Raw genomic sequence first — 14104 nt, forward strand, 5'->3', positions numbered from 1 at the left:
ACAAGGAACAAAATAACGTCCCTGCTCTCACAAAGCTGACTTTTTCAATATAAAAAAATTCATAAGGACTTCCCTGGAGGCACAGTGGTTAAGAATCCACCTGCCAATGCAGGGGACATGGGTTCGAGCCCTGGTCCAGGAAGATCCCACATGGTGTGGAGCAACTAAGCCTGTGTGCCACAACTACGGAGTCCGCGTGCCTAGAGCCCATGCTCCGCAACAAGAGAAGCCACCGCAATGAGAAGCCCGCCACCTCAAGGAAGAGTAGCCCCCACTTGCCACAACTAGAGAGAAAGTCCGCGTGCAGCAACGAAGACCCAACACAGCCAAAAATTAATTAATTAATTAATTATTTTAAAATTCATAAAAAATTAAAAATATGTATAATCAGGTCTAAATGAACATTAGGAGCCTCTGGAAAGTGAATGATTTCCATACAGAGATATGTATGCAGATGTTTATAGGGCATTATTGATAGTAGCCCCAAACTGGAAGCAATCCACATCTGAATCAAGTAGTGACTATATAAAATGTATTATATCCATGCAATGGAGTACTTTTCAACAATAAAAAGGAACAAACTACTAATACATGATACAATATGAATAAGCCTCACACACATACTAAATGAAAGAAGCTAGACCAAAAACACCACATGTTGTATGATTCCATTTAAAGGAAATTTCTAGGAAAGGCAAATCTATGGAGACAGAAAACAGGTCAGTGGTTGCCTGGGGCTGGGAGTGGGAGTGGCTTGACTGCAACCCAGCTGAAGGGAAATTTTCTGGTGATGAAAATGTTCTAAAATGGGATTTTAGAACATTCTAAATGTTCTAAAATGGGATAAATTTACTAAATATCATTGAACTATGTACTTACAGTAGGTAAATTTAAAGAAATCTATATTAGTCTGCCTGGGCTGCCATAACGAAATACCACAGACTGGGTAGCTTAAACAACAGACATTAATTTTCTCACAGTTCTGGAGGCTGCAAGTCCAAGATCAAGGTGCCGGCAGGGCTGGTTTGTCCTGCAGAGGAATGCCTTCTCTCTGTGTCCTCACGTGGCCTGGTGTCTTTTCCTCTTCTTATAAGGACGCTAGCCATATGGAATTAAGGGTGGGCCTCATTTAACCTAACTGCCTCTTTAAAGGCCATGTCTCCAAATACAGTCGCATTCTGAGGTACTGGGGGTTAGAGCTTCAACATATGAATTTTAGGGGTACGTAATTCAGTCCATAGCAGTATGTAACTAATGACTCAATAAATTGCTTTGAGAAAGTTCGAGAGAGAGAGAGAAAGAGAGAGAGAGAGAGAGAGGGAAAGAGAGAGAGAAGGTCATACAAGGTCAAATGTTGTCTGAACTTTGAGCTTGTTACTCCTCACGTTTTACTTCCTGCCCATAAACCAACACATTCAGTCGGCTGATCCCATTGCAAATTCCTTTCTCCATGGAAAGAAACGAGCTGCTTTTATAATAGCTGTTAAAAGAACTGTTAGGAAATGCACATCCTGACTAATTGGCTATATATTTATATACGATAAAGTGTTTTCACCACATGAATGGATCCAATAGCACATTTTTATCCCACACAGTGTTAAAATTAAAAAAAAGAGAATCAGTGTTATGAAATACCACTCAAAAGAACATAGTTGGCATGGAAAGATGGATGTCTGTGGTATGTAAGTGGAAAAAGCAGGTTACAGAAGACTATGAAAAGTATGATTTCATTTTGGTTTTAAAATAATACATCATATTTCATGTAATATTTATATAATATGTAGTATATGTGCTTTTGTATGTACATTAGGAAGGGTTTGAGAGGCACATACCACACTGGTAACCTTTGGAATGTGGGCTGAGAGGTCTGCAGACAACAATCACCATTTACTGGATACTCTTCTGTTTGACTGGAATTTTTCAAGAAGTGCATGTTAATATTTTATAGACTTTATTTTTTAGAGCAGTTTCAGTTTCACAGCAAAACTGAGCAGAAGGTACAGAGATATCCCCCATACCCTTTCCACCCCCCCCACACGCACACGCGTGCACACACACACTCTCACACACGCACACGCACACACACACGCGCGCACGCGCACACACACGCACATGCTCACGCGCGCACACGCGTGCACGCACACACACGCGCGCACACACACACATGCACATGCACACGCACACACACATGCTCACACACACAGCCTCCCCCACTATTAACATCCCGTACCAGAGTGGTACATGTGTTACAATCCGTGGACCTATGTTAACACATCATTTTCACTAGTGTCCATAGTTAATTTTTTTTTTTGGCCGTGCTGCACAGCATGCAGGATCTTAGTTCCCTGACCAGGGATCAAACCCGTGCCCCCTGCAGTGGAAGCAGGGAGTTCTAACCACTGGACCACCAGGGAATTTCCACCAGTGTCCATAGTTTACATTAGGGTTCACCCCTGGTGTTGTACATTTTATGGGTTTTGAGAAATTTATAAGGGCATTTATCTATCATTATAGAATACAGAATAGTTTCAGTGCCCTAAAAATCCTCTGTACCTCACCTATTCCATATTAATCTTCACAATTTTTAAAACATTAATTCAAAGAACTAGTGTCATAACGTGAAGTCCAGAGGCCCTGGGAAGTCATGTACTGAAGAAAAACATGGTACCATTCTATGTAATCTCCTGATAATGACATTCCATGGAATCTCCTGACAATTTCCTTGCAATCAGCATGCTGGTGATTCACTCTTGACCCATTTGGGGTGCAGCAAGTTTATATGTTTGGCTAAAACAGTTCTAATTTGAAATGGGATTCAGAGATTTGGCACTGGGAGAGCAGACATTTCACCTTTTCTAGAAATGGACATTGTTTGATAAGAGTTACTTGTGAGAAGGGATTAAAGCAATATAATAAATTTCTAGTCCATATGCCATTATTATGAGATTTTTATGGGCACCAAATGGCTTCTCATAACCAAACCTTTTAATGGTCTGGCTCAGGCAGCATTTGGTGGAACAGATCCAAGTAGTACAATGGCTGATTCCCAAAGATCTGCTAGGATGAGGCATTGGTGAAGAATTACAGTTGAAAAATCTTCCCACCCTTCCTCCAATGCGCCTTCATCTATCATTCTGTCCAGGGAAGACTTCTAGGCAGAGAGCAGTATTTTTGGCTTAGGTTAGCTCCCAGGTTCTCTGACTGGCAGAGGCTCTTAAGCAGTATGCTGGTGTGATGTGTCGGCAGCAGCGCTGTAAACTCAGTGTTTGACCATCTCTTGGGGTGCTCTTCTTTCATGGGGACATGTTCCTGCAACCTCATTCTGCCCATAGCCTGATGAAGGCCTCTATCTGAGCCTGACAGCCAGGTACTGCCCCAGATTTTCAACCCTTCCCTCTTTCTTTGCCCCGAAGAGTCACCCATGAATTATTCCTCTAGGGCCCTGTTCTCTAAGGCCAATGCATCATATCTGTTTAGTTGATTTCAGCAAACTTTCATTAAGTGCTTGCTAGGTGCCAGACTCAGTGGGGATAATACAGTGAGCTTACAGTCTAGTATAGGAGACATACACATGAATAGATTCTTCCCATGCAATGTGGTAAGTGCTCAAATAGAGGTTTCTAATAAATTCACCCAGCCAGCCAGCCAGCCAACCATCCAAAATGTATTGAGAATCTACCATGTTCCAGGCACTGGGCTAGCTGCAGAGGAGACAGAGGTGAACAAGATACTGTCCCAGCCTTCACAGAGCTCCTAGTGTTACAGAAGAGAAAGGAAAGACATGCTACCAAATAAATTGCAGTGCAGCTGGTAAATCCACCCACAAGCAAGGACAGAGTGAGCATGGGTGAGTGCTGAACTAATTTGTGTTAGTGAGCTGTTAAAGGCTTCCTGGGGGCTCCAATGTCTATATTGCATTTGGAATGAATATGTAATAGTTAGACATGCAGGAGGGGATGAAAATAATATTCCAGACATCAGAAACAGCCTGTGAAAAGGCACTGAGATAAGGGACAACATGGTGTCAGTATTCAGGGAACCGCTAGTATTTTTGCAATGCTGGAATAGAAGTAGACAAGGCTAGAGCAGTGAACAGGAACTGGATCCACGTGTGCCAGGAATGGAATGTGGCTCTATTCTATAGCAACCATGGGAGAACTTTAAGCAATGAAGAAACATCATTGCTTAAAGTTCTCCCATGGTGTCAAATTTTCATTTAGGCAGATCACTTAGATGCCTGCAGGTACCATATGATTAGGCAACATACCACATGATTAGGGGACGTCCCCAAGATGACAGTTTAGTCCAAAAGGAACAATCCCTTAAGAAATATTTTTTTCTCTTTATAAAAGCAACCTGTAATTACTTTGGAGAATTTGGAAAATACAAGAAACACAAATAAGGAAATTAAAATTACTCATAATTCTATAAATAGACATAGATCCATTTGCAAATATGCATGTGTCAAATTGGGATCAAATACTGGAGAGAATTTTGTGTTCTCTCCCACCCCGCCCTTAACATTGTATTATGAGCATTATCTCATGCCAGCAAATATACTTTGAAAAATTATTGTAGCGGTGGAAATTTCACTTGCGGAGAAAGGTGGTGGAAGAGATGTAGGAGATAAAGAGGGAGGCCTTTCAATATTTCTTAAATTATACAAAGCAGAGTACCTGGTGGTTAGTTTCATACATGTTTGTTGGATTAAATATCAGCTAAAACTACCCTGGGTCTGAATAATAGAGATTTTGCAAAAAGACATCTGTAAAGAAAGAGAGAGCTTTAAGTAAAAATCAGATATCTGTTTGACAGTGAATACTCTACATACTGATAATTATTATTCTTCGTACCTAAAAGTTGTGTTGTGGTACTGAAATATGATGTTATGACATTAGTATTTTATATCATAGCCAAGAATCAGAAGAATAATCAATTATTCATCTTATGCATTAGTCATACTTTTTCATTTATCTCCTTTTTTTGCCATCAACTTTTGACTCCCTCAACAAGAGGGTGGATAACAGAAAGCAAGATCACAAGCAGTATACTTTATAGCAATGTAGGCAAGGTAAATATTCCAATTCAGACAAGAGTTGAAGAGTGAATCAAATGAGGCTTTTCAGCTCTTCACATATTTTTCAACTGTGTGTATGTGTTAGGCTATCTGATTGGCTTCTTTAAGAGAGCTCCAAAATAATAGTGACTTAAGCAAAATAGAAGTTTACTTTCTCTCTCAAGTGAAAGTGTGATGTGTCAGTTCCATAATCATCCAGATCAGGATCCTTTCTATTTTATAGTTTTGGTGTCCTCAAGAGGCAGTTTCCATCTCATGGTCCAATATGGCTGCTTTAACTCCTATCATCATATCAACATTCCAGGCAATGGGAAGGGGGAAAAGAAAAGGGGAGGGTAAGCATATTCCTTTTAAAGGCAAACTCAGGTGTTGCACATTTAGGGCACTAACATCCCATTGGTCAGCACTTGATCACATAGAGCTGCAAGGGAGTCTGGAAAAATATTCTTAGTGGTTGGCTAAGTGCCAGCTAAAGTTCCAATGTTGTATTTCTTTTTTTTTTTAATAATTCTTTATTTTATTTATTTATTTTTGGCTGTGTTGGGTCTTCGTTTCTGTGCGAGGGCTTTCTCCAGTTGCGGCAAGCGGGGGCCACTCTTCATCACGGTGCATGGGCCTCTCACTATTGCGGCCTCTCTTGTTGTGGAGCACAGGCTCCAGACATGCAGGCTCAGTAGTTGTGGCTCACGGGCCTAGTTGCTCCGCGGCATGTGGGATCTTCCCAGACCAGGGCTCGAACCCGTGTCCCCTGCATTGGCAGGTGGATTCTTAACCACTGCACCACTAGGGAAGCCCCCAATGTTGTATTTCTAAGAGAAGAAGGAGAGACTGGATATTGGAGAATAATCGGCAATCTCTTCCCCACTACGCTATCTTCCCCCTGGACTGTGGAAGACAAGTCAGACTGTGACATTCCTTCATGTTCCAAGGCTCTGATTTTGATGTTTCCAGATGATGACTCTGAGACTCCTGAGGATATGGAAGATGAGATTCCGGTGGTGATTTGTGCAGCAGCAGGGAGGATGGGTGCGGCCATGGCTGCCATCAACAGCATCTACAGCAACACTGATGCCAACATTTTGTTCTATGTAGTTGGACTCCGGAACACTCTGTCCAGAATACGGTAATCCGTGTACTATAGACTTTGGAGTTTTCTACTTTCTTTTAATTGTCCTTGTCTTTCTTTACATGGATTCCCTTCTTTCTTTGGTTTGATAAATGTCCTTCAAATTAATGAGGGGATGACCTGAGGTTTACTTGATGGCCTGACAAACGTGTTCCTAGCTAAGGAAATTTTAGCAAAGCCTCATTAATCCGGTAGGGCAATGCATCATTCTGCAGAAGTGAACGATCTAATGAATGAAGGAAACCCAATCCTTAAGCAGTTTATATGAGTCTTTCTTTCTAAAAGTTTCTCTTTTCTCTGCTTTCTTAACCTGAGAGACTATTAATATAATATAATAATTTAAAATGGCTCAGAATCATCACTAATTATAATTTTTAAACTGCAAAGCGGTCTCTTTCCTATCACACACCATACTAAAACATAAATTGGAGTTGGATTTAAAAGAAATAAACAGGAAATAAAATTCTAAATGTATTACTAAAATGCGGGATAATTGTATAATTTTGGTATGGAGAGTGACTCCTTGAGCCCAAGGGAAAAACACTGACAGATTTGACTGCTAATATTTAAAAAGTTTTAACTGATGAAAAACACTAAGGGAAACTGATCACACAACAGATTAGGCAAGATATTTTCAACATGTATTATAGACAATGGATTACTATCCAAAATGTATAAAGAATTCTTACCAAAAAAATTCAAAAAGATGAGCATATAGTAGAAAAATGAGCACAGAATACAGACAATTCATAGAAAAAAAAACTATAGATGGCCAGCAAACATGAAAAAGCATTCCATGTTACTAATAGGGAAACGCAAATTAAAACAATGCGTGGAATTGTCCACTCAGCAGGATGGTAAAAACTAAATAGGACAACACCATCCTGTTCAGGAAAATGGACATGCTTATTCCTTGTTTACACAATGTACACTTCATAAATTGGTAAAGCAATTTTGGGAGGGCAATATGGCAATATCTAATAAAATGGTATATGCATATATAGTTTGACTCACCGTTCCATTTCAACAGCTGGGAATCTGTGCTGCGGAAATTCTAGTACATATGACCAAAATATATGTACAACGGTGTTAATTTTGGCATTATGTGAAGTAGTAAAAATATTGTGAAGTTCTTAAATGTCCATCAGTGAAAGAATATTTAAATGAACTATAGAATATGATCCAGCTATTAATAAAGAAAGAGGGTATAGAATATCTCCAAGACATATTACTAAGTGGAAAATACAAGTTACAGTACACCTCATATAGTATGACCCACTTTATGAATGTCTTAACCTGTTTGAGCTGCTGTCACCGAATGCACAGACTGGATGGCTTGGCTTAAAAACAAGAGAAATTTACTTCTCAAGTTCTGGAGGCTGGGAAGCCCAAGTTCTAGGTGCCAGCAGATTCCATGTCTGGTAAGGGCTCATTTCGTGCTTCATAGCAGGCTGTCTTCTCGCTGTGTTCTCACATGGCAGCAGGAGTAAGGGAGTTCACTGGGATGAACGTCTTTTATAAGGGGCACTAGTCCCATTCATGAGGGCTTCATCCTCATGACCTAATCACGTCCTACAATCCACACCTCCAAATACCATCACACTGGGGATTAGGTTTCAACATACAAATCTGTGGGGGACACAATATTCAATCTATGGCAATGAAATCAAAACCCCCAAACTGTAAATTTGTACACGTACATATATGTATTTCTGTAAAGAAAAAGACCCAGAAAGATCCCCAGCTGTTAACAGTGACTATTTCTAAGGAGGATGGAGGAAGTGGAGAGAGCAGAGATGAAGGGAAGTTCAAGGTATTTCAAGTTCTGTGAGACTGAGAACACATAAGGGGAGAGAGTGGAGAGGAGGAGGAAGAGAAAGTGGGGAGCAAGGAGAGAAGACTGAGGTAAATCTTCTCAATGCAAAGGTAATGCAAAGGTAAATTCAAATCATCCTTGGAGTCAAAACAGCAGAGTAAACACGATTCAGTCAAAGTAGCAGGTTCAGAAGGCCGGGCTTCCTTACAGAGCTGTTAACTCATGGCAAAGAGAGCACCGTCAACCACAGATGCTGCTTTATAAGAAAGAAGGAACACTTTTTGTTCTTCTAGTTTCCTGTGGAGATTATGTGGATCTGGGGAGATATTTGGTTATTACTGTTTTGCTTCATTTCCTTTGCAGAAAGTTACGTGAATGAGAAAAAAAAAAAAAAAAGATTCAAAGCTAAACCAGATGGGGAAAAAATCAGAAGGATTTATAGACTAGACTCTACTAAGGTTGCACATATTTTATTTTTAACTTTCTATGGAGGCAAGAGATTGAGGCAATAGGCAAATTGAGGAAAGTTTGGAGGTGTGTGCTCGAGGTTGTTTTTTGTTTTTGTTTTTGTCATCCCTTTAGAAAATGGATCGAACATTCTAAACTGAGAGAAATAAACTTTAAAATCGTGGAATTCAACCCTATGGTCCTCAAAGGAAAGATCAGACCAGACTCCGCGAGGCCTGAACTGCTCCAGCCTGTGAGTAGGGGTCGCACATGTAGGGGATGGTTCTCGGTGGGACCTTGTTCGGTGCGGAGCGCCAGCCACTGGGAAGCACACAGAATGTTTTTGAAACCTAGCAGTTTTAGATGTCCACCAAACTCTGCTTATTTATAATTCAAAAGCCACCTACTGCAGAAAGGATGTAAGATGGTTTACATAAACCATAATGAAGCTATGAAAGAAGAAACGAAGCGTAAGAAAATGCAGGATGCATTTATGTGTGTAAATACGCCTGTGGGGTGGGGGAGGGCCCGAGTTGTGAGGCCTAGAAAAATTATTCCCAGCCCAGAGGCAGTTGTGTGTACCGTGCCGGGACCTTACACTTAGCTCAGAGTATCCCAGCAGCTGAGGAAAAACGGTAACAAGATGGATTATATATATATACTTCAGAGTACTGACTAATACTTTCAGGAGACACCAACTTTCTTCCTGACATTGGGAATCTTAAGGTGTTTTACTGCAAGAGTTCTTACAAAAGGGACCCTCTTCTGCATAAAGAGTGGTGTTTTTGATGGCAGGTGTACAGAAAATGCAGCCCCCTTCTACATGTGATTATTGTTTAAATCCATCCTTGACAATTAACTAAATTCGAAGCCCTCTGATGATAAGATCTTTTCCCAATTCCAGATATTTATTATCAAGAGTGCTAGCTGAGTTGGGACTTTGCATTATACAGTATTGTAGCTATTAAAACATTAAGACCCCCATCCTCAGCCCATGCTTCTCTGGCTTTTTTCTGGTTCAAGGAACTAAGAGGGTGAACCTGTGTGTGTGATGTGATGACGTGTGAGATGAGCTCCACATGCGCACGCACATGTGCATGTATGTATGAGTGCACGTATATGTGTGTGTGCACACGCACACGTGCGTTTATGCGTGCACGTGTGCACGTGCATGCACATGTGAGTTTATGTATGTGTGCACATATGTGTGCGCGTGCACACATGTGCTGCATGTGTGTGCGTGCATGTGTGTGTGCGTGCACGTGTGTGTGTATGCGCATGTGTGTTTAAGGCTGTTTTAGTTGACAGTAGTCAAATTACTGAGTGTAGAGGAAGGCAGGCAGTTTGTGGCCAGAAAGATTGACAGCCTCTGTGACTCCCGCTGCATCAGTTCACAGAGATGAAAGCGGGGACAGTCTCAGCAGTGGGGGGTTTGGATCTAGAAGAACTGCTGACCAGCGCTGGTTTCAGTCCCAGGGCCCAGGTGAACTGGGCACCAGGAAGCTCGGGCGAGGCCTCTTTGCAGCCTCTGTTTTATTCTGCTCCAGACCTGGAGCTGAGCAGAGGCCATGGTCAAAGCTGACCCCCCCCACCAGCACCCCTATTAGTCACTGGGCCTTCTGTCTCTTCCCCACCATCACTGCTTTTGTTGTTTTAACAGCTGAACTTTGTTCGATTTTATCTCCCTCTGCTTATCCATCAACATGAGAAAGTCATCTATTTGGATGATGACGTAATCGTACAAGGTATGCTCACCGATGCCAAGAACACTCGGAAACAGAGCAGCTGATAAGTAGAATGACTGTCTCTCTTCATTTTTGAAATATCTAGCGGCTCAGTGATTTTGATTGCTTATTAAATTTGGGAGTATAGCGTTGTTGTTAATCAGGGAATACTTTGAAAACAGGGGTTGATACTTTACTGGGACAATCCAGTTGACTTTCTGAGAGCCACTCTCTGATTGTCAAGGTCTGTAATAAGTAGCTTGTAAAAGCCTGTAATAGGTGGCCTTTCCTTTTCCTGCACGCCTAAAATGTAGGGGGATAAAGCCTCACTGACAACATTCTTAGAAGCGAGCTAAGTTTTAGTGTTAAATGTCACCTTCTCTCTCTCCTGCGTGCAAAATAAGACAAGCATTGGTGTGGTACATACACAGCAACAGAAATAAAGAAATCTGACCAGTGTTGATCTGAGCTTATTATCAAGTGGCTTTTTAAATTGATATGACCTATTCTTATCAAGAAAATTGCCAAGCCACTTGAAACCATGGATCACATACTTTTCCCCCACAGCAAAATCAGGGATTGTTTAAGCTCGAAGCCTCTATCTAGCCCTAGAATGAGTGCTATACTATTGTTAACTCCTGGTGTTTGTGAATCCAGGGGACATCCAAGAGCTGTACGACACCACCTTGGCCCTGGGCCACGCGGCAGCTTTCTCAGATGACTGCGATTTGCCCTCCTCCCAGGACATACACAGACTTGTGGGGCTGCAGGTGGGCACATGTCTTGGGAATCCTCCCTTTGCCCCTTCTCCTCCCTGCACTTCAGAACGAGTGTCATCCTCACCTTGGAGAAGACTGGGGGACTGCTGGGAGGCGAACAGCCCGGGGCCTGGGCTTCCCATTCACATCCCAGCTCCGCTCTCGCCGACTCCGGGCAAGTTACTCACCCCTGCAAGTCCCGCTTTCCTTACCTGAAACATGGCAACAATAACATCTATTTGGTTGTGTTTTTGTGAGTTGTGATGAAATAACATGATGTCAAAGTGTCCAGTAAATGCTCCAGAAACGATGGTTGTTATCTAAGTCACTCGCAACTACATTCTATGGCAGAGATGGTGTTTTCTGTAAAAGAGACTCACTGAACCTTTGGTTCTGTTTTCAGAGTTTTGACCATTATTCCCCGCCCCACTCCTTTCAGTAGAGGAAAATACTGATTTTGTTCCAAGGTAAAGAGCTCCTTACCCTGGTAGAAATGAAGACAGTCGAACCCAGATGTAACACCGAAAGCAAAAGAATGGCTTTACAATACAAGATGCTATTACGAATCGAATGCTGTTCTTCAAAAAAAGTTCCAGGAAATAATTTTATATGTGTGACATTTAAGCTGTGACACACTTTAAGGCCTAGGCCCTGGGGCCAGACCTGCCTGTCAAAATCTTGGCTCCATCACTTAGTAGCTTTGTGACCTTGGGCAAGTTACTTAATCAGTAGTTTTCTTCCTCACTTCTTTTTTTTTTTGGCTGATTGATTGATTGATTAATTGATTGCTATGTTGGGTCTTCGTTTCTGTGCTAGGGCTTTCTCTAGTTGCGGCAAGCGGGGGCCACTCTTCATCGCGGTGCGCGGGCCTCTCACTATCGCAGCCTCTCTTGTTGCGGAGCACAGGCTCCAGATGCGCAGGCTCAGTAGTTGTGGCTCACGGGCCTAGTTGCTCCGCGGCATGTGGGATCTTCCCAGACCAGGGTGCGAACCCGTGTCCCCTGCATTAGCAGGCAGGTTCTCAACCACTGCGCCACCAGGGAAGCCCTCCCTCATTTCTTAAATAGAGGTAATAACAGTATCAATACTTCTCTGGTAGGGTTATTGGGAGAGTTAAATTAGTTAATACATGTAAAGCTATTGTATGCAACTAATGAGGTAATGTGCGTGAAGTTCTTAGAACAGTGCCTGCACATAGAAAAGTGCTCAAATAGTTCCATTACATCCATGTTGTCTTTGAGCATCCCATGAGGTGGGTGAAATAATGTGTCCTTCCTCATTTTACATTCACTCAAAACTAGCTATTGAGTGCTTGCTATGTGTCTGACACTGTTTTAGGTGCTAGTAACACAGCAAATAAAACTAAAATTCTGCCTTTGGGTAGCTTGCATTCTAGTGGGAAGAGGCGGTCAGCAAGCAAGTAAAATATTGAACAGAGGATCAGGGTGGAGGTGGGGTTGGATTTTAAGTTGGGTGATCAAGGAAGGCTCCACTGAGATGTTGTCACTGAGCCTACACCTGAAAGAACTGAGGCAACTATCTTAATAGATATTTAGGGGAAAAACATTTCAGAAGAGGTAACAGCAAATGCAAAGGTCCTGAGGCAGGGGTGTGTTTGGTGTATTAAAGGAACAAGGAGGTCAGAGTGGCAGAGGGGTCAAGGGGGAGAATAATAGAAGTTGGAGAGGTAATGGGGGCGGGGTAGATGGTGGAGGGCATGGCAGGCATTTTAGGGAGTCTGGGTTTTACTCTGAATGAGAGGGGAAGCCACTGGAGGGGCTTTGAGCAGATAAGTAACACTGAGACAGAGTGGGGTTGAAAAGGGTGGAAGCAGGACACAGGTTGGGAGGAGCTGGCAGAAATCCAGTGAGTGGTAATTATGGTTTGGACCAGGAAGGTAGTAGAGACAGTAAGAAGTGGTTGGCTTCTGGGGACTTTCCTGGTGGTCCCGTGGTTAGGACTCCACGCTCTCACTGTTGAGGGCCCAGGTTCGATCCCTTGTCGGGGAACTAAGATCCCACAAACCACGTGGCGCGGTCAAAAAGGAAAAAAAGTGGTTGGCTTCTGAATATATTTTGGAAGATGGGACGGACAGGATTTGCTGAGATCTGGATGAAAAGTGAGTGAGGAGGAGGAGTCTAGGATGACCTAATGACCTTAGGTGTTCTGTCGAACTGGAAGGATGGAGTGGACACTGAGGTAGGGCAGGTTGTAGGGAAGCAGGTTTGGGATAGGATTGGGATCAGTTTTGGGATGTAAGGAGAGCTGCCTCACTAATCACCCACAAGGACAAATAGAGTTGGCAGATGTAGTGGAGCTGGAAATCCAGAGGAGAGGTCCAGGCTGTCTACACGGAGAGATTTAGAGCCATGAGACAAGATGAGGCTGTCTAGGGAGTTGATGCTGCAGAAAGGAGCAGATGCTGGACATGAAACTAGGGGCACTCAGTTTTTAGAGGTTGGGGAAACAAGAGAAAACTGGGAAAGGACTCCAGGAAGTGGCCAGTGACACAGGAGGAAGCCCAGGTGCTGCATGATGGTCTCAAGAAAGTGGTTATTTTCCAGAAACAAAAGATTCCTTGGTCAAAAGCACACATATCCTCTTCCTTTATAGAACACGTACATGGGCTATCTGGACTATCGGAAGAAGACGATAAAAGACCTTGGCATCAGCCCCAGCACTTGCTCTTTCAATCCTGGTGTGATTGTTGCCAACATGACGGAATGGAAGCACCAGCGTATCACCAAACAGTTGGAGAAATGGATGCAAAAAAATGTGGAGTATGTGTGGCCCTCTACCAGTTTTTCCATGCTTGGGAGTAAAATTATTCCATTAATTTTCTATGCATAGCTCAGGGGTTAGAAACATTTCAGACATCTGAGGTCAGATTTTCTTACAGAGGCACTGTTAAGAAAAAAGGGAGCAGTGGATGAAAAATCCGTTCTCAAACGATATGTCATAGGAGGTGAGATCCTGTGCAATCCCTTATTATACAAACATTTTCTAATAAATTGTTTAGTAATGTGATTGTTAAACCTTCTCCCAGAATTCTAGTGAACCTTTTTGACTGCAAATCATTTATCTTAGTCGAGTTTCTCCTTCTTACATAGATTTATTTTTAAGAATTATTTTATAAAGTCAACTTTTTAAAAAATA

At 42.3% G+C, this 14104-nt stretch overlaps 1 protein-coding gene across 30 annotated transcripts in view; it reads left to right on the forward strand.

The window, feature by feature from the left end:
- GLT8D2 (glycosyltransferase 8 domain containing 2) overlaps positions 1–14104 on the forward strand; it is a 57923-nt gene that overhangs the window by 38359 nt on the left and 5460 nt on the right. For 29 of the 30 annotated variants that reach the window (XM_057557327.1, XM_057557310.1, XM_057557312.1 and 26 more), the window contains 5 exons: positions 6029–6200; positions 8602–8719; positions 10127–10211; positions 10848–10960; positions 13562–13728. In XM_057557327.1, coding sequence (XP_057413310.1) covers positions 6029–6200; positions 8602–8719; positions 10127–10211; positions 10848–10960; positions 13562–13728 — 655 coding nt within the window. The remainder of the gene's footprint in view (positions 1–6028; positions 6201–8601; positions 8720–10126; positions 10212–10847; positions 10961–13561; positions 13729–14104) is intronic. The other variant, XM_057557329.1, reaches the window with a different exon arrangement.

Source organism: Balaenoptera acutorostrata, chromosome 11 (assembly GCF_949987535.1).
Source record: "Balaenoptera acutorostrata chromosome 11, mBalAcu1.1, whole genome shotgun sequence".
NCBI lineage: Eukaryota > Metazoa > Chordata > Mammalia > Artiodactyla > Balaenopteridae > Balaenoptera > Balaenoptera acutorostrata.